This window comes from Notechis scutatus, chromosome 13 (genome assembly GCF_049901735.1).
Source record: "Notechis scutatus isolate UNSWTSFEM ecotype Mainland chromosome 13, rNotScu1.2, whole genome shotgun sequence".
Lineage (NCBI taxonomy): Eukaryota > Metazoa > Chordata > Lepidosauria > Squamata > Elapidae > Notechis > Notechis scutatus.
This window is the reverse complement of record NC_142021.1, coordinates 5,991,125-6,012,326: the sequence shown is the minus strand read 5'-3', so window position 1 is coordinate 6,012,326 and position 21,202 is coordinate 5,991,125. Positions and strand designations below refer to the sequence as shown.

Sequence of the window (21,202 nt, the reverse complement as noted above, 5' to 3'; positions counted from 1 at the left end):
CAGATTAACAGATGAACAGAGTTGGAAGGGACCTTGTAGGTCATCTAGTCCAACCCTCCTGCCCAAACAGGAGACCCTACGCCATTTCTGACAGATGGCAGTCCAGCCATCGGTTGATTGTTCTCCCTGTCAGAAAACTCCTCCTTATTTCCAGGTTGAATCTCTCCTTGATCAGTTTCTACCCATTATTCCTTGTCTGGCCTTCAGGTGCTTTGGAGAATAGCTTGACCCCTTCCTCCTCTCTGGGGCAGCCCCTCAACTATTGGAAGATGCTCTCCTGTCTCCCCTGGTCCTTCTCTTCCCTAGACTAGCCAGGCCCAGTTCCTGCAACCGTTCTTCATACGTTTTAGCTTCCAGTCCCCTCATCATCCTAGTTGCTCTTCTGTGCACTCTTTCTAGAGTCTCAGCATCTTTTTTATAATGTGGTGACCAAAACTGGATGCAGTGCTAATTTTCCTCCAGGCCAGGTGGATTGGCTGTCCACAGAGTCCCCTCATCCTTGGACTCTTAGTGTAACTCTTGAGCACCGTGCAACTGGATTTCACTGCCTTTTCCCCTGACCTGGGATTTTCTCATTTTTCCTAAGCTGGTTCCAGTATCTTCTTCCCCCTCCTTCCTGTTGGAAGTGCCTGTAGTTTGAGGAGGGGGATAATCTCACCTTTCCCCCCTCCCCCCCAGGTTCTGGAGGTGGGTACCGTTGCCTGGCAGCTGAGGAAACAATAGCATGAGAAGTGATTTATTTTTCAAATTGTTTCAACGGGCATGTTTTATTACCGTTAACAGCAAACGGTCTCTTGTTCGTTTATTCAATTCCTACGGCCACTAAAATTGCAAGAGTGGGTCTTAGGTGAGTTAACATTTGAAGAAAAGTGAAAATGTTATGACACCTGGGCTTTTCCCTTCCCCATCTCACATGCTTGGGGAAACTTGCCATTTCCCCTTTCTTTATGAAACATGGGTTTTTTGGATGGTGGCCCCTTCCCTATGAAATGTCACTCCCCCAGAGGCATGATTGGCCCCTATTCTCTTCCGAAAGGGCCTGAAAATCAATCCATCAATCAGAACAGAGCTGGGAGGGACCTTGTAGGTCATCTAGTCCAATGGTCGCCGACCAATGGGCCGGGGACCACTGGTGGTCCATGAGAAAATGTTGGTGGTCCGCAGAGAAATGTCCCCCCCAAAGCAATTAATCCAGGCTGCACAGGAATACAAGGCTGCGCTGCCCATATGGCCTGCCCACCCACTGGCCCCCACCCTTCGGCCGAGCGCAAACCTTACCTTGAGTAGAGCCACGCGAGCTGAAACTAGAAAGTAAGACCAACGGTGGGGGAGGGAAATCCGCCCCGGGGTGGCTTGCTGACAACCGGTGCACCGGCCTGCCATGGACTGGAGGAGCTGCTCCGGGATGACCAAAAGGCCAGTCCTGTGACTACTGCAGCTCTGGAATAGGGGACCAACTTTCCCACCAATGCCAGCAAGTCACTGTCAGTCAAAATTCATATTAGTGGTCTGCGGGATTTAAAATTATGAGTTTGGTGGTCCCTGAGGTCCAAAAGGTTGGCGACCCCTGTTCTAGTCCAACCCACCACTCAAACCCTATACCACTTCAGACAAGGGACTGTCCAGTCTCTTCTTAAAAACCTCCAGTGTTGGAGCACCCACAACTTCTGGTGGCAAGCCATTCCACTGGCTAATTGTCCTCACTTTTAGGAAGTTTCTCCTTAATTCCAGGTTGCTTCCCTCCCTGATTAGTTTCCATCCAGTTAATCAGAATAGAGCTGGAATGTGGGTCTCTGACAACGGGTCTGGGGGCCCTGAGTGGAGAGGGAGCAGATCCAGCGATTGTCTGATTGTGTTACTGCCGCCAGGGTGGCTGGGTGGGTTTAATTTATATTGAACTCATTTATATTGAATGTGTGATGTGGAATGTGAATTTTCAGTGTTGTGTAAAGCTACTCGGAGTCACCTGTGCATGAGTTGGGGTGGCTGTGTACATTTGTTTAATAAAGGAAATAAATAAGCTGCATGCATGTGCTGGAAGAGCACGCGAGCAAAATTGCACAAGAGCTTTACATCTCTGCGCACAGTAGTCCTTGATTTACGACCGCCATTGAGCCCAAAATTGCCATTGCTCAGCAAGGCAGTTGTTAAGCGAGTTTTGTCCCATTCTATGACCCTCCTTGCCACAGTTGTTAAGTGAATGACTGCAGTTGTTAAGCTGTTTAACTGGGCTGTTAAACGAATCTGGCCTCCCCGTTGACTTTGCCTGTCAGACAGTCGCAACAGCGGATCACGTGACTTCTGAGCCATCGCAACGGTCACAAATACATGCCACTCGCTAAGTGTCTGGATTCTGATCACGTGACCATGGAAGGCTCCAATGGTCGTAAGTGCAAAAAATGGTCATAAGGCCCTCTTTTCAGTGCCTTTGTAACTTAGAACGATCACTAAGTGAATGGTTGCAAGTCGAGAACTAGCTGTATTTCACCTACCAGTGGATTTTTTCTTGCATCAGTTGAATTCTTTGTTGTATACAAGATTATTGTGGGAATAGGGGTGTGTTAGTCTGCTGTGTCCCAAGTTCATAGTATCTCCCTGTCGCTCCATTCTGCCCAAAATGGCTATGATGATGAGTAACTTTTAACAAGGGGCTGGACTAGAAGACCTCCAAGGTCTCTTCCAGCTTCACTTCGCTTCGCTTTGCTTCGCTTCACTTCTATTCTATTCTATTCTATTCTATTCTATTCTATTCTATTCTATTCTATTCTATTCTATTCTATTCTATTCTATCCTATCCTATCCTATCCTATCCTATTCTGTTTTCTACTTTATTCCAAAATTCATTCTATTCTATATTCTACTCTACTCTACTCCAATATTCATTCTATTCTATTTTCTATTCTATTCTATTCTATTCTATTCTATTCTATGCTATGCTATGCTATGCTATTCTATTCTATTCTATTCTATTCTATTCTATTCTATTCTATTCTATTCTATTCTATTCTATTCTATTCTATTCTTTCTCTATTCTATTCTATTTTCTATTCTCTATTCTATTCTATTACATTCCACTCCATTTTTTCCATATTCTGTTCCGTTCCATTCCATTCCATTCCATTCTATTCTATTCTATTCTACTCTACTCTACCCTATTCTTATATCTATTCTATTCTGTTCTGTTCTGTTCTTTTCTACTAACTCTACTCTATTCTACTCTTCATTCTATTCTGTTCTGTACTGTTCTAACCTCTAACCTCCAAGCTTGGAACTCTGTGATTCTGTAAGGGTCTGCTGCTTGAACAGGGGTTTGGACTAGAAGACCTCCAAGGTCCCTTCCAACTCTGTCATTCTGTAATTAATTATAAAGTGGCAAGGTCGCAAAATAACATGATAACATGGTAGAGGTTTAGTTTTCAGAGTAGTTTATTTTAAAGGATTGGATGCAGGAGCAATGGAATGGCTTGGCTGCTGTGGGAAACAAAGGGTATAGATAGTTGTCAACTTACAACTGTTCGTTTAGTGACTGTTCAAAGTTACAACAGCACTGAAAAAAATGACTTGTGGCCATTTCTCACACTTATGGGGTCACATAATTCAGACGCTTGGCAACTGTATTTATGACGGTTGCAGTGTCACATGATCCCCTTTTGTGACCTTCTGACGAGCAAACTCAACGAGAAGGCCCAATTCACTTAGCAAGCAGGTTCCTAACTTAACACCTGCAGTGCGTCTCTTAACAACTATGGCAAGCAAGGTCATAAAATGGGGCAAAACTCACTGAAGACATGTCTCACTTAGCAACGGAAATGTTGGGCTCCATTTTGGTCGTACGTTGAGGATTACCGGTCATCGGAACCCTGGCAAAGTTGTCTGCACAAAACACAAAGCCATCCTTTCCTCTCCGAATTAAATATCTGTAATTCACTGAGAGCACAGCAGTGTTGTGGCCAAGCTGGCTTCCGAAAGAAAGAACGGTGCGGAATAAAATAATATCGGCATATTATCACACTTACAGGCCATAGAATTTAAAATGTTGGTGAAGTTCCCAGCATTCCCAGAAGCTATCTTGGCCAGCTCCAATGAGATCTGAGTCAATTTTAGATGGATTGGCTCCAGTCTGGAACAAATCACCAATTCTATCCGAAAGGGATCAAATTTGGAAAATCAGCTCAATTCAGCTTGCCATGTTCGTGGCAGAAAGGATCCTTAGTTTGGAAAGTTGATTTGTAAATTGGATCGCGGCATTATTGAATCAAACATCTGAATAAAAGCTCTGCATACTACTGTAGCTGACCTGAAGGAAAGTTGTTGGTTTTTTTTTTTAATCCAATGCCTTCTTTTCGAGAAAGTAGTGATCGACAATCTGTTGCTTGATGCCATTTAAACCAGAAATTTTTTTTCCCCAACAACTGTTTTAGAGTTGTTTCACCCCGAGCATCAAATCCCAATTGCCTGTCATGTTGTGTCTGTTTGACAAAGCATTGCAAAGCTATACCTAGCACTCCCCATTCCCTTTAACTGATGTATTGGTTTGAAAGTTCTTCCTTGGATTTATGCATGGTGTTTTCACTCCCACCTTTAAAGATATTTCTGACATAGACTTGTCCATTTGTAATGCCTGCAGCAAACATTAGTCAGAGGTGGAGGGTTGAAAATCATTTGCCTATGGATATTCTTTGTAATGGCGTCTCTCAAACTTGGCCACTTTAAGCCATGTGGACTTCAACTCCCAGAATTCTCCAGCCAGCAATGCTTTGGGCAAGTTGTTCCCCAATTAATTGTATACAGTGGGAAAATAATTTTAAAAAATGTGATTTAATAGACAGCAGGAGAAAGAAATGTTGCCGGAAAGCTTGAGTGGATTGCCTGATGTTCAATTCAGCAGCGGGCTTCCTTCCAATGGACTGTGGATTTTTTTTAAAAAAAGACAAATCTTACCTAAAGGAAGAAGAGAAGACAGCAAAGAGATTTTGGAATTTGGATCCTGTAAAAACAGTTCCGCTGAAATGTAAATTAAGGAAGCTTCTAGTTCCAAGGGTCTTCAAACTTGGCAAGTTTAAGACTTGTGGACTTCAACTCCCAGAATTCCTGAGCTAACATGACTGGAGGAGGAATTCTGGGAGCTGAAGTCCACAAGTCTTAAAGCTGTCAAGTTAGAAGACCCCTGTTCTAGTTACTCAGATAGTGTGATTTTGGAAGGGCCTAAATCAGTGTTTAGCCCTTCCACTTTAGCTAGTTTAAGACATGTGGATTTCAACTCCCAAGAATTCCACATCCAGCGTGGTTGCTGGGGAATTCTGGGAATTGAAGCCCACACAAGATTGAGAATGTTAGAATGTTGTGGTTGTTTTGGCGGAACATGAATGTGTAATTGGAAAGCATTCCTACACAACTTTCTAAAAACAATCTATGGGGGAAAAAGGGGGCCCATTAAGAAGTGTCTTTGGGTAGCTACCAACTACATATGATCACAATTAGTGGGGTCTAATTTAGTGAAGGGGCCTGTTTTATGCACAGGAGGAATCTGGTTTGATCCCTGGCATCTCCAACCATAAGGATCAGATTTTGGATAACGGTCATTAAGTGAAGCTGACTCCCCCCATGGACTTTGCATGTAAGAAGGTTGCAAAAGGGGAAGGTTGCATGACCCCGGGACACTACAACCATCATAAATATGAACCAGTGGCCAAGTGTCTGAATTTGGATCACAAGAACCATGGGGATGCTGCAACGGTCATAAGTGTGAAAAACAGTCCTAAGTCACTTTTTTCAGTGCTGTTGTAACCTCGAATGTCACTAAATGAGCTGCAGCAAGGGCTACCTGTATAATGTATAATGTGATATAGATAAATGTAGCTTTGCTGCCGTCTATTTATTGTCCCAGAGTACTGAAGCTCAGAAATTGTAGCCTTATAGAGTTGGAAGTTTGCTGTACTCAAAAAAAGTCCTTCAGTTTTGTTCCATACCATATGAGGATGATGAGGTCTCTATGCAAGATTGAACGATCCACATGTAGGATACTAATTCTCTCTGTGATTTCTTTTCAATAGACAATGTAATCTTACATTCCTGAACGTTTTTGTTACACTGGAACAAAGGTGCAAAGGGTTTGCACACTTGACTTTTGACAGTTGTGCCTTGGGCTTTAGGAAGGCTCAGAAAAAAAAAATCATGTTAGTTTATGTACATTTAAGCTGAATTAAATTTATATATCGATGAGTATCTTCTAAACGTAAATCTAATCCTGAAACTTTTTGGTTTCATCAAGTTTGAGGCTCTGCGGCTGCATCAAAAGCTTCCCAGAGCCTCAGGATAAAATACAAGTTTAAGGATTATCTCCAACTTTGTCAACAGAAAACGGTGCCTCCCAAAGGAAAACAAAACCCATTGATTGATTTAAAATGCCTCGGGCAAATTCTACCAAGATTATTAAAAAGTGTAGCTGAAATGAGATGTGAGCTTTCCAATACCATGGAAAGCTCCCTCTGGATAGCTTCTCTTACAAATGCTGGAGGGGACTGAGGTCCATCCAAACTCTTTCAGTCTTCCCTTTGCCCCCTTATCCCATCTCCAGAAGAGCATAAATCATAGGAGGCCAAGGTCCTGTCATGGTGGTCGGATTTTCTCCCCTCTTCTTCCCTGGGATAAGTCCTCAGTGCTTCTGGACAGAGGTGGTAAAGACAAAAATAATCTTACTGACTTACGGAAGCCATTGGTTACCCTAAATTTACAGGCCATACATGGCCCCAATTCGTGCCTTTCAAAAGCCCTCTTGAGATTTTGCAATGGCCAAAGGATGGTTTGGGGTGGGGAAAGAGAGAGTGAGTGAGTGAGTGAGTGAGTGAGTGAAGGAGTGAGTGAAGGAGAGAGAGAGAGAGAGAGAGAGAGAGACTTTTTAAAAAATGTTATTTAAATCTAAGTTTGGTGAAAAAAAGGATTCAAGCTATTTTCCAAAGCAGTAGAAGGCAAGATGAGAAACAACGGATGGAAACTAATCAAGGAGAGGAGCAACCTGGAATTAAGGAGAAACTTCCTAACAGTGAGGGCAATGAACCAGTGGAACAGCTGGCCACTAGAAATCGTGGGTGCTCCATCACTGGAGGCTTTTAAGAAGAGATTAGAGCAGAGCTCTCCAAACTTGGCAATTTTAAGACTGGTGGACTTCAACTCCCAGAATTCCTCAGCCAGCTATGAAATGGCGAATGATTTCCTGCCTGAGGAGGGGGCTGGACTAGAAGACCTCCAAGGTCCGTTCTAGCTCTATTCTGATTCTGAATCCTGTGAAAGGGATTTCCCCTCTCCAAAAAACACCAATCCTCACCACCCCTCTAGCTGATATTCCACGAATATGCTTATTTCCTTTATTGATTTCATATTTATACTCTTAGTTTTCCACCACACCGTGTGGTTGTCTGAGAGCATTCGTTCCTGTGCTGCATCATTTAGCACAGGCGTGGGCAACTATGACAACATTAAGACCCGTGGACTTCAACTCCCAGAATTCCTGAGCCAGCACAGCTGGCTCAGGAATTCTGGGAGTTGAAGTCCACAAGGTCATAATGTTGCCATAGTTACCCATCTCTCATTTAGCAGGTAGCGCTTTGTTTACAACCCCACTGAGTGACTGAGAGCCTTGTTCTCAGGTTTTTCGCTCTCATCCATGTGCTTCAAATATTCTATTTTTTCCCCCTTATTTAGGCGGGCTTTTGAGGTGTGGGAGATCGGCTTTAAAGGTTTTTCAGCCTCCAAACTGTCAGAGAAGCCTAAAAAAGCATAGGATATGGAGCATCAACATCAGAACAGAACAGAAACCCTGTATCTCCCCTTCGATTGAGGCCAAGAAGGAGACAAGGGACAGACTCTTTGCATTTTTCCCATGCCATTCTCCTTACATAAAATGCTCCCAAAAGCATTGTCCCTGCCATTTTTAAGCTGAGTGGCATGCCAGCTCCGTGACACCTATCTTTCCAGAGCTAAGTTGATTACCTTCCAACTCTGCCTTGCAAATGAGAACAGAATTGCTTTCTTCATGGGCAGCTGGGAAGTGGCGTGAACCTTAGTCAAGGAAGTCCTTACTTCCAACATGTCAACAGTCCCAGCATGTGATGACCCAGGGTGGGATACAAAATAAACACAGTCACAAAACAAGTGAAATCCCTTTTATTCCTTCACTTTGCTTCAAAGCTCCAAATATCCCTGACTGGAGACAAAAATCTCCCCTACAAGCAGTTACGAAAAGGACGAAATGCCGTTTAAACTAAAAATGCCTATAAATTATAAAGAGTGAAAACAACACAAACCACACTGATGCAATTAAGGGAACCAGGCAAGATACGGGCTTGAAGACGTCCACAGATATCGGAACACACACTGGGAAGGACGCCAAACTCGGAGAGGAACGACAGACTAGAGATATTTCCATGCTTTGTTTCCAGCACTGGCCCATACACACGTCTGTCCTTTTAACCAGTTCTCACAGCTGCAGCCCATGAAGAGGTCCAAGGCCCTTTCCTCCTCCATAGACCATGCCATTCACGTCTCTCCCTTATCCTCTCCTCCCTGCATGCCCTAGGATGGAGAGGGGATGGGCCTGGGTCTTCCTCTGACTGCCCAGCCTCCTCCACAACCTCCGGAGCCACACTCCCACTCCCTGTCAGCTGTTCCATCTCTCCCTCAGAGTCAGACTCCAACAGGGCATGGCACAGTGTTTGGCTTTTGGAGACATGACTAGGAAAGACCCAGAGCTGAGCTGGGTGAACCAAGGTCTGATTTCCTTTAAAACTGCCTCAAGGCCCTTGTGTTCGTGGCTGATGACACGCTTTGCATGGAGAAGGTGCCAGTGTCAAACAACCGAGCTCAAAATTTCCCTTCCTAAGCGAGACAGCTGCTGGGGTTTGCCCCATTTTACGACCTTTCTTGCCACCGTTGTTAAGGGAATCACTGCAGTTGGCTACCTGTTCATTAAGTGAATAGGGCTTCCCCCATTGACTTTGCTGGTCAGAAGGTCGCAAAAGGGGATCACATGACCCTAGGATGCTGCAACTGTCATAAACATGTCAATACTTTCCTTTCCTTTCCTTTCCTTTCCTTTCCTTTCCTTTCCTTTCCTTTCCTTTCCTTTCCTTTCCTTTCCTTTCCTTCCCTTCCCTTCCCTTCCCTTCCCTTCCCTTCCTTTCCCTTCCTTTCCTTCCCTTCCTTTCCTTTCCCTTCCCTTTCCCTCCCTTTCCTTTCTTTTCCTTCCCTTCCCTTTTCCTCCCTTCCTTTCCTTTCCCTATTTCCTTCCCTTCCTCTCCCTCCTTCTCCTCTCCTCTCCTCTCCTCTCCAACTGAAAACCCCCCACTAGTCTTGGACATTCAGGTTTTAGAATAGAAATTAAACCTTCCAGAGCATTAGTACAACAGAATATGTGAGTGAAGGGCCTTAAAGAAATTTTCAGTGGTGCCGATATACTGTTCACCAAGGAGGTATTGGAAAGTGCCACAGTTTGGCTCCTAGGATTCTCAAATTCAAATTCAGAATAGAGCTGGAAGGAACCTTGGAGGTCTTCTAGTCCAGCCCCCTGCTCAAGCAGGAGACCAGACAATGACTGTCCTGTCTCTTCTTTAAAACCTCCAGTGACGGAAAACCCACAACTGTTGAATGCAAGCTGAAGTTGTGGATTCTTCATCACTGGAGGTTTTTAAGAAGAGACTGGACAGTCTGTTCCAGAGCTTTTTGGGTGCAGCGTAGAATTTGGATTGGTTAAACATCACGCTAAGCCATAACTGAATTTGTCATATTGGCAGCATGTTCCATGTGCTCCAGGCCATTAGGACTTGTTAAAACAAACCAAATCGACAAAAACAGAACTCTCAGGAGCAGGGGGCTGGACTAGAAGACCTCCAAGGTCCCTTCGAACTCTGTTATTCTGTCTCTCAAACCCCGGTTAACAAGAGGCCCAGCATTACTTTTCACAGAAACCAACTCCACCCCAACCTACACAGCAAACAAGCAGTCATTAAACTTTCAAACACAACTCGAGTTCAGCCCGAGGAGCTCTCCAAGGTAGTTTGGTTTTCCATTCTGCCCACTCTTATTTACATCGTGGTTGCGTGCTGGGGAGAGTGTGACCTGTCCGTCTCAGGTGTTCTATCAACAGCATCTCTCTCTCTCTCTCTTTTTGTTTTGTTTTTACTTTTTCCATTCCCCCTCCTCCATCCCTCCATCCCCCGCCCCTCTCGTTCGGTCTTTGTTTTGGTGAGATCTTAATCTCCTGGCAGGGCAAAGCAGGGGAGCCGCTTCCAGCCGGCCTGACGTCAGTGTGGCTCCATCAATTAGCCGGCACTAGGCACTGGGGAAGAGGAGCAGCTGTCGTCCTTCTCCCTGGCGACGAGGTTTCTTACCACGCTAGCTCCCCTTTGCTTCGGGGAATTTGCTCGAGGTGGCCCTGAGAAGCTCAGCAGCCGCAGCACCTGGGGTCAGCCCTCTCCCTCCCTCTCCCAGGTGAAAGCACCTTGTCTCCAGGTTGAAGGGATCAGGTGTGCTCGCTCCTCTGTGGGAGTTCAAGGCAATCTAGGCATGCGAAGAACATCCCTTAGGCCCGAGGGTCTCACTTGTGGTTGTGAACCAAACACCAGAGTAAGGCAAAGACAAACGTTTCCCTCGCACCTATGTGCTAATCGTTCCCGGTTCTAGGGGGTAGTGCTTATCTCCGTGACAAAGCCGAAGAGCCAGCGCTGTCCGAAGACGTCTCCGTGATCATGTGGCCGGCAGGACTAAATGCCGAAGGTGCACAGAACGCTGTTATCTTCCCACTGAAGGGGTCCCTGTTTTTCTACTTGCATTTTTTACCTGCTTTCGAACTGCTAGGTTGGCAGAAGCTGGGACAAGCAACAGGAGCTCCCTACACCACAGCAGAAGAGGACTATTTTGGAGAACCCAAAGGTGCTTTTTTCAAGAGGCAAACTGGACTTTCTTCTTCTCAAGAAGCTTCTTCAGCCCTGGCTTCAGCTGCCATCCCCCACCATCCGGTCAGCTCTGACTGGACGGTCCATGACGGTCATTGACCAGCTGTTTGCAAGGAGCATCAATCCTTCTATTCCCCACCATTCAATCAGAGCTGAAGAAGCTACTTGGATGAGAAGCGAAACGTCTTCAAAGAAAAACAAAGAAAGTCCAGCTGCTTCTTAGAAAAGCACCTTTGGGGCAACCATGACCTGGATGGCTGAGAATCTCCACAGATAATTTGGAGAAGTTCAGAGGTGGCTTTGGTGATTACTCAGATGGCTCGCTTTTCTGGGGTGGAGGTATATGTCACGTCAGATGTGGAATCATAAGGCTGGATTCACACAGCACGCTAAACATTTGGGGGAAAGCTAGAGAGAGGTACAGGTAGTCCTCAACTTAGGACCACAGTGAAGCCCAAAATGTATGTCGCTAAGGGAGGCAGTTAAGTGAATTTTGCCCCGTTGTATGACTTTTCTTGCCACCATTGTTAAGTGAATGGTTACAGCTGTTAAGCGAGTGATACGGTTGTTAAGTGAACCTGGCTTCCCCATTGACTTTGCCTGTCAGAAGGTCGCAAAAAGGGATCGTGTGACACACACACACACACACACACACACCCCGGGACACTGCATAAATCATCATAACTAGGAGTCAGTTGTCAAGTGCCTGAATTTTGATCACACAACCATGGAGATGGTGCAACGGCCATAAGACGGTCATAAGTCACTTTTTTTCAGTGCCATTGTAACTTCAGCCACCTAAACAAACTGTTGTAAGTCGAGGACTACCTCTATTGACAATTCTGCCTCTTTGCAAGGTATGTGGGGCATGGACCACAAGAACACCCTCCCTCTGCAAGTCCAGATGTCCTCCTCCTGCTTCTATCTCAAAAATCAAACCAAAAGCACAAATCAGACTTTTGCTGCTGGACCTGAGCTGCTTTGAAAGGCTTCATTTGTCTGGTTTCACCTGGCATTACCTTTTCCTTAAATATTTCTTTAACCCGCCGCGATTTTAAAAAGGCCATTTCCTTATCTCTGAAAGGCCCTCTGGTTTTATTTAATGGGTAGTTGCTCCTCCTCTCGCATCGTTTTCATTGCTCGTTCGTTTCACCCTATATCGTTTTCTTTTATGTCATGTTGTTTCACCAGTTGTTGCAAACGCTCCTGGGAGAATAATTTCGCTTGAATGGTGGCAGGGGTGGGATTCCATCGGTGTTACTACCGGTTCGGCGAGAGTGTGTTTTGTGTTTGACACATGCACTGCGCGTGTGTGTGCAGAATTTGCAAAAAAAACAACCATCAGCTGTGCTGTGCAAAGCAGCTGAGGCTAAAAACCCAGGAAATAAAGGACAGTCAAGAGCCCGGGTAGGCAGGTGGGCCACAGCGAACCAGTTTGGTGTCAGCTGCTTTTGGGAGCTACCGGTTCTATAGAACCAGGACGAACCGGTAGCATCCCACCCCTGAACGGCGGCACCTCATAAAAACACCTGTCCGTTGTGAAAAATCCACCCAGGATCAGAGAGTTGGAAGGTGGTCGAGCCCAAGATAACGGAGAATAAAGTCATCATTTTTCTGCCCTGCTTATGGGTTACTCAGAGATTTTGGTTAGACAAACAAAACTTCCTCCAATTTCGCCCCCCAGCCAATCTTAGCAAGGGTTGTACGATTCTCAGTCCTCAACCTATATTTATCCTCCCCCCCTTTTTTCATCCCATCGCTGTGATGATGCTTCAGCATCACATGCCCAACACACCTTAGTCATGCCATGGTGCAATTAGGTAATTTTAGACTTGGGAACTGATTATCTTATGCCCTCCGTGTCTCCGGAGACGTTAATTATTCTGATGCATATTTATTTCTCCTCCGAACAAATAGGATCCAATCTGGGTCAGTCACCAGGATGAAAGGTTTTGTCTTCTGAACTTTTTGCATCCACGCTGGAGCCCATCCTCAGGCCACCTCACTAGTCTAGGGAAGAGAAGAGCCAGGGGTGACAGGATAGCAGTCTTCCAATATTTGAGGGGCTGCCACAGAGAGGTGGAAAGGGTCAAGCTGTTTTCCAAAGCACCTGAAGGCCAGACAAGGAACAATGAATGGAAACTGTTCAAGGAGAGATTCATCCTAGAAAGAAGGAGGAATTTTCTGATCGTGAGAATCAGTGGAACATCTTGCCTTCGGAAGTTGTAGGTGCTTCATCACTGGAGGCTTTCAAGGAGAGATTGGACAGCTACTTGGTCAGAAATGGTGTAGGGGGGGTGGGAAGATGACTAGATGACTTTCAAGGTCCTTTCCAACTCTGTTATTCTAAGTTAAATTTTAAGTTAAACTTCTCTCTAGCACAAGGGTCTTGAATTTAGACTTGTGGACTTCAACTCCAGAACCCGGTCGCTGAAGGAGGTTTCACAAATCTTAAAGCTGTCAAGTTTGAAGACCCCTGCTCTTGCAGAATGTGTGCATTGGGCTATTCTATGCATTGTATTTGCTACTAAGATTGTTGGCCGAGCAGGGACAAAGCTAGCCAGGGAAATCTTTAAAGCCTGGGAAACAGGCCTCTTGTCAGTCAACAGGAGGGCTGATTTACCAGCTGCTTATCAGATAGTTACGAACCAAGGAGTTGGTAGCACAACAGCCAATGACTTAATAGCTGGCCATCAACACCCCAATCAACAAATAAAAAGCCACACACAACCAGGCACCACATAAACACTATGCATTGAGTAACCCAAAATACACATTCTGCTAGAGTGAAGCTTCCTGCAGATGGGCTCCAGCACGAGTCCAAAGGCTTCTGGTTCCAGTGGCTGATCTAAATTGGATCCTGCAACATTATCCTGGGATATATTTCCTTCGTGAAATATATGTTTTTCCAACAAGACATTCCTCAGAATGTGCAGATAAGTTTTGATTTGCCCAGAAATTATATTTATAAACCCCCTCTCTACTTTGCTGGTGAAGTGTGATAAACAGATTGTGTGAATAGGGCTTAGGTATCTGATGGAGGAGGACTGTCAGGTGCGTGAAAAAAAACCCCTCCTCTCGCTCAATATAAGTGAAAATAGAATGGAGAAAGCTGATAAATAAGACAAATGGAAATTAAATTTACAAGGCCTCCGTTCTCATTGTGACCCTTGCAGGCACTTTGTACCCGCTGATACATAATTTGGAGTTTATTAGCCTCCATGCCCCTTTTATCATTTTCCAAGCACTATTTTAATTTAAAAGAAATAATTGGGAAGCTTATACGGAGCCAAGCAACCTGCCAGCCTCAAGCATAAAATTGTTTCTGGGTTTGCTTATATTTTGTACACATTTCTTTTAAAATAATACTGATAGTGTGCAATTCAGTTGTGCTTACATGTGTATCCAGCCCCTTCAATTCTCAGGAAAGAGGCATGAACTGAATTGGATAGCCAGTTTGGTGTAGTGGCGAAGGTGCGAGCCTAGAAACCAGGCGAGTGTGAGTTCTAGTCCCACCTTAAGTACAAATGGTGGCTGGCTGGCTTAGTGCCAATAGCAAGATAGCAATAGCTATCTAAGCAGTTTACAGTGTCAGCCTCTTGCCTGCAACAATCTGTGTCCTCGTTTTACCAACATTGGAAGGATGGATGGCTGAGTCGACCTTGAGCCATTGAGGATTGAACTGCTGACAGTGGGCAGTGAATTAGCCTGCAATACTGCATTCTAACCATTGGGAAGGAAGGAAGGAAGGAAGGAAGGAAGGAAGGAAGGAAGGAAGGAAGGAAGATAGCAATAACACCTAGGCTTATATACCGCTTCGCAGTGCTTTACAGCTCTCTCTAAGCAGTTTTCAGAATCGGCTTCTTGCCCCCAACAATCTGGGTCCTCATTTTACCGACCTTGGAAGGATGAAAGGATGAATCAACCTTGAGCCGGTCAGGACTGAACTGTTGGCAGTGGGCAGTAAATTAGCCAGCAATATTGCATTCTAACCACTGGGAAGGAATGCAGGCAGGCAGGCAGGAAGGAATGGCAATAGCAATAGCACTTAAGACTTATATACTGCTTTACAGTCCCCTCTAAGCGGTTTACAGAGTCATCCTGTTGTCCCCCAACAATCTGGGTTCTCATTTTATTCACCTCGGAAAGATGGAAGGCGGAGTCAACCTTGAGCCTGGTTAGATTCGAACTGCCAAGTTCAAAACTCCCTCTCTCTCAATCCAACACAATGCACAGCACAACGCATAGGAAGAAGGATTCTTGTGTATCTTTGCTGCACTGAGTAATGTGTAAAGTAATAAAGATGGGGTAAAAAAATCTAATCAACAAACAAATACATTGGCTGAGGTCAAGTGAGAAGACTTTGATTGAAGTGCTCCTTCAGCCAAGAATTCTGGATCCGTTCCTCTGAAGGCAAGTTCCAAGTGGTCCATTGAAGAAGGTGCCTGGACCAGGACTGGGGAATCCCAGGTTCTGATCCTCTTTTGGGCATGGGAGCTCTCTGGATCATCTCCGTCAACCTCAGAACCAATGTGTAGTAGGGTTGAAGGTGCTAGAACCAGGTCCTGGTCCCCGCTCAGCCACAGAAGCTCCAGGAGGACTTAGGGCCAGCACCTCTCTCTCAGCCCGAGAGGCAGAATGGTTCAGTGGAAACATCTTGTCCTCTGATGAACAGCAGGAATAACCTTGAGGTACAGAAGGAAGAGAGGGTTGAAATCTGAATCCAATGATTAGATTCAGGGTCTCAGATGGGACTCTCGCCAGTTCTCATTGCTGGAGTGGGTTGGTGGGCGGGGAGCATATTCAGACTTGCAAGATTCTGCTACTCCAACCTTGTAAGCAAAGCAGTATTTGCATTCATGACTCTGGTCTCCTTGTCTGGTCTTGGACCCCTCCCTTGGGTTTAGCCTGGTCGTCTCCTACAGCTGAGCTTGTCGGCTGGGAAGCTGACAGTCTGGGTTCAAAACCCAGCACTGCATGATGGGGTGAGCTCCTGTTACTTGCCCCAGCTCCTTCCAACCTAGCAGTTCAAAAGCATGCAAATGCTAGTAGATCAATAGATACCACTTTGGTGGGATGGTAACAGTGCACCTTTGATCTATAGGCATGCTGGCCACATGGCCATGGAAGCATCTTCAGACAACGCTGGCTCCCTCAGCTCAGAAATGGAGATAAGCAACGCCCCCTAGGGTCAGATATGACTGGACAGGGATACCTTTATATGTTTACTAACTCGATACCTGTGCTTCACTACGAAACTATGTGGTCGGGCTTAGTTTTTGGGGAGGAGAAAATAAGGGGGAAAAAAAATCTGCTTCTGCCTACCAGCATCTATCGATATTCATCTGGCTAGCGTCCTGTCAGTGTGTGAGAGAGTTGAGGGCTGTTTGGAAACTGAGACAGTATTTGCTGTGTGAGCAAGAAGGAGACAGCAAGGAGCCTGGGCGTGGCTTAGTTCAACTGTTCTGTACTAAGGCTGCTTGCTGCTGTGAAACTGAAACTGAACCTCCTCTCCTCTGCTTGTGTTTTGCATTTGGAACAGATTTCTTTTCAGGTGGGGAGGGGGAATCAAACTCTTTAGAAATATTAATGCTCTGATGGTCATTTCGAAAAATCCTTTCTTAGCGAGCCCCTAGAAGCCAAGAGGAACATAGGTGCCAAATTTCAAGTTTGTAGGCTTTACGGTTCTGGGGATTTTGTGATGATGTGTGTGTGGTCTTTCACTTTTATATATATAGATTCAGCTTGGCCTGCTTAATGAAGGTAACTTAAAATGTCCAACCTGCTTTGCTCCTTACCAGGGCATTCTGGGCTGCAACAAAGAGTTTGTAGGCTTTACGATTCAGGAGGTTTTGTGATGATGCATGAGTGGTATTTTGCTTTTAGATAGATAGGTAGGTAGGTAGGTAGGTAGGTAGGTAGGTAGGTAGTAGATAGATAGATAGATAGGTAGATAGATAGATAGATAGATAGATAGATAGATGATAGTATAGATATAGATGATAGATATAGATAGATGATAGATAGATAGATAGATAGATAGATAGATAGATAGATAGATATAGATAGATAGATAGATAGATAGATAGACATAGACATAGACATAGACATAGACATAGACATAGACATAGATAGATAGATAGATAGATAGATAGATAGATAGATAGATAGATAGACATAGACATAGACATAGACATAGACATAGACAGACAGACAGACAGACAGACAGATATAGATATAGATATAGATATAGATATAGATAGATAGATAGATAGATAGATAGATAGATAGATAGATAGATAGATAGATAGATAGATAGATAGATAGATAGATAGATAGATAGATAGATAGAGTTGCACACATGCACACATTCAATGTTGGCTGCCCACATAGGCGACAGTGAGAGAATATGGAGGAAATGTGCTTGGGGTGGCAGGGAATCGCCTTCATTCATCGTGACTTCTCCCCTTAACCTTCTCTCCCTCTCTGTCCTTCTCTTTTCAGAGTAAGCTGGTGAAATACTTCAGTCGTCAGCTCTCCTGCAAAAGGAAGGTGTCTCTGCAGGAGCGGAATGCCAAACTGGAGGGCTTCCCGCAGCTCTGGCACTGGTTTCGCATTGTGAACATCCGCAAGGAGGTCATGGAGGTGAGTGAGGCCTGGACGGCAGCAGTTATTGGTTCCTGTTCCCCTCGACATGATTTGTTCTTCCCATCCCCTTGCCCTGTCAGTCCATCCTTACAAACCCCCCTGGAGTTGCCAGTTGTATTCTCTCCTCTGGTTGCACTTAATCGGTTTCAAGGGGTCTTTGGTGCTCTCTGAGCTTGGTTGTGTTTCTTTATCCAACGAGATAGTTGACCAGCACTGGTGATGTTACCTAGCTGGGTAATGAAACGTCTGCAAGAAAACAACCAAGCTCAGAGAGCACCAAGGACCCCACAGCCTCCCTCCTCCTCCTCTTCCTCCTATGTTGTCACCCCTACTAGACTAGACTGTCTGCCATGTTTATTACATGGGGCTCAGTGGTGGGATTCAATTTTTTTAAAACTACCGGTTCTATGGGTGTGGCTTGGTGCGTGTGGCAGGGGAAGGATACTGTAAAATCTCCAACCAGAAGTGGTAATTGCTGGTTCTCCAAACTACTCAAAATTTCCACTACTAGTTCTCCAGAACTGGTCAGAACCTGCTGAATACCACCTCTGATGGGGCTGCTCTTGAAGACCACTGTAGGAGAAAGAGTGGCCTGACCTGGGGGCGGAGTCAAAAGAGCCATCACCCTAGAATCCCTACATAGCCACAAACAAACTAAGTCCAACCTCCCTTGAATTCCACTGACTCTTATCTAACTCCAAGTAGGTGCTAGCCTTGAGTTGAAAAGAAGACCAGGAGAAGACCATACAAGAAGGTCCAGTTAAACTGATTTATTGCTGCTCTCACCTATGCCCAGGATTCACAAGTTTGGAAATAAGATATATAAATAAATAAACAGATAATATAATGATAATAATCCTGCTAACTCTTTACCCAATTTTTAACGATAAAGCAACCATTATCGCTTTGATTGTTGTAAACCTCCGTAATTCTTGATTGTGGCAACATACAAATATGATATAGAGACATGGATCCCATGCGTGCATAAAAAGGCCCATTTGGAGTATTCCTGACGTTGATTGATTATTTCCCAGAAGATAACTGAGGAGGGGGCAGAGAGAAGAATAGCATGAGACAAGAATGAAAGATGCTTTTATTTAAACCAAATACCAATACAAAAAATAAAATAAAAATGAAATGCATTTCATGGATAGTTCCCATATATTGAGCATGATTTCCATTAGGTCACGTTAAAAATTGCAGTTCTCCACAGCTTTTCAGATGTTTTATGGGCTCTATGCAACGTACGGGTACGTTTCTTGGTTTGTTCCTTTTCTGGCAGGGGAAGTCCTTAAATGGTGCATATTTTTTTTGCTGCATGAGTGCAATAGAAACACGAGAGGGCAGCAATGCTCTATCGTTACTGAACATTTCATTGTAGGGGGGGGAGAGAGAGAAAGACAGACAGACAGACAAATTTTTACAGCTGCAAACGAGGGATTTGCTTTATGATGTTCATCATAATAAGAGTTGCTTGTGCAAGGGATAAGAGGAAGAGCAATCTGGTCCGTAAAGTTGCGTGCTTGTTAGTAAAATTACATCTTCTCACTATCTAAAGTGTTGTACTAATTTCTTGAGTTTTCTTCTCTTATGAAAGAATCTTCTCTTTTTCTATGTAATTCTCAGGCTGAGAATTTCTTGGTGGTTCTTTTAGTGCTGGCTTTAAAGGCGAGGGAATGGAGCAGCAGGTATACATTTTATCCTCAAATTATGGCCACAATTGAGGCCGAAATGTATGTTGCTAAGTGAGAAATCTGTGGAGTGAGTTTTGCCCCATTTTACGGCTTTTCTGGCCACTTTTGTTAAGCGAATCACTGCAGCTGTTAAATTAGTAACATGGTTGTTAAGTGAATCCGGTTTCCCCATTGACTTGGCTTGTCAGAAGATCGCAGAAGAGGGTCACATCACCCCGGGGACACTGTAACCGTCATAAATACGAGACAGTTGCCAAGTGCTTGAACTTCAATTACGTGGCCATGGGGATGTTACAACGGTTATAAGTGGGACAAATGGTCCTAAGTCACTTGTTTCAGTGCCGTTGTAACTTCGAATGGTCACTAGGTGAACTGTTGTAAGTCGAGGACCACCTGTGTGTTGTGGCCTGCCAGCAGCCAGTGGAGCTGGCAGCAGACTCGGACAGTGAGGAGGTTGGGGAGGAACAAGGGCCAGTCCTGGAGTCTGGGGATGGTTCGGACGAGGGCTCTGCGTCGGAGGCAGAGATGGGGCGAGGACCATCCGACAGTTATCAATTGCCTTTGGAGTCGGAGATCAGTGGGGTAGAAGAATAGCTGGAGCCTGTTCCCAGTGTGCGCATGCACAGAGCTGCTAGGAAAAGGGAACAGCTAAGGAACAAGGATCGACGCACAGGTGGACAGTGAATGGCCACTCCCATAGGGAATAAAGAGGAGCAAAAAGGGAGTGTTGTTTTTTTTTGCAGGAGACAATTAGTTCAATTAAGTAGAGTGAAGATTTGCTCCTGATTCCTTGCGAAGTATTTACTGCTACAGCGTGGCATTTGGAAGCTATCGGACTGGCAACTCTCCAAGCCTTACAAAGGTCTATCCTTGTAAAATCTCTTGAAAGACTGTTTGCCGAGACTTTGCTGGATGTGAATGAGAGGAATTCACTTTAGCCTAAATAAAAGGGGTTTTAACAGATAACAGATAACCAGAGTTGGAAGGGACCTTATAGGTCATCTAGTCCAACCCCCGAACCCAAGCGGGAGACCCTACACCATTTCTGACAAATGGCAGTCCAATCTCTTCTTGAAAGTCTCAAGTGATGAAGCTCCCACAACTTCCGAAAGCAACTTCTGTTCCATGGGTTGATTGTTCTCCCTGTCAGAAAATTCCTCCTTATTTCCAGGTTGAATCTCTCCTTGTTCAGTTTCCATCCATTCTTCCTTGTCTGGCCTTTGGGTGCTTTAGGAAATAGCTTGATCCCTTCCTCCTCCCTGTGGCAGCCCCTGAGATATCGGAAGACTGCTATCATGTCTCCCCTGGTCCTTTTCTTCACCAGTCTAGCCAGGCCCAGTTCCTGCAACCGTTCATCGTATGTTTTAGCCTCCAGTCCCCTCATCATCCTGGTTACTCCGGGTTTTGTCGGGACGAGGAGCCTGCTTCACGATTTCGGGAAGCTTCAGTCAGAGCACCGTGACCGTAGCAACCTTCCACGTTGCAACCTTGGTTCTGCAGGACTCTTTTTCACAAATTAACATTCCTCACAGGGGCAAGTTTTATCCGGCAAGCCCCTTTCCATTGCTAAACTTCTCTAATAACCGCTTCAATCTCCTTCTTGCTCTTGCTCTCTCTTCCTCCAGGAAATCGCCTCCGGGCAGCTGAGCCTGGAAGACCTTTTGGAGATGTCGGACGAGCAGGTCTGCAAGACGGTGGAGAAATTCGGGGCGAACTGGGAGGAATGTGCCCGACTCAACGCCTCTCTCTCCTGCCTCCGGAACGTGTACAAGTCAGGTGCGGGAGCCCAGCTTCCTCTTCTTCTGGTGGGCGGTGGGCAGAGGTTCCGTCTGATGTTTCTGCTGGGGGAAACCATAGAATAACAGGGCCAGGAGGGACCTTGGAGGTCATCTAGTCCAACCCTCTGCCTCT

The 21,202-nt window shown here is 45.1% G+C and overlaps 2 protein-coding genes across 3 annotated transcripts in view; one reads left to right on the top strand and one right to left on the bottom strand.

The window, feature by feature from the left end:
* RFC5 (replication factor C subunit 5) overlaps positions 1-21,202 on the bottom strand; it is a 352,752-nt gene that overhangs the window by 20,226 nt on the left and 311,324 nt on the right. The gene's annotated exons all lie outside the window — the stretch shown is intronic.
* Positions 1-21,202, top strand: part of KSR2 (kinase suppressor of ras 2) — a 150,237-nt gene that overhangs the window by 1,713 nt on the left and 127,322 nt on the right. For both annotated transcript variants that reach the window (XM_087942809.1, XM_087942810.1), the window contains exons 2-3: positions 17,454-17,594; positions 20,917-21,067. In XM_087942809.1, the coding sequence (XP_087798935.1) occupies positions 17,454-17,594; positions 20,917-21,067 (292 nt within the window). The remainder of the gene's footprint in view (positions 1-17,453; positions 17,595-20,916; positions 21,068-21,202) is intronic.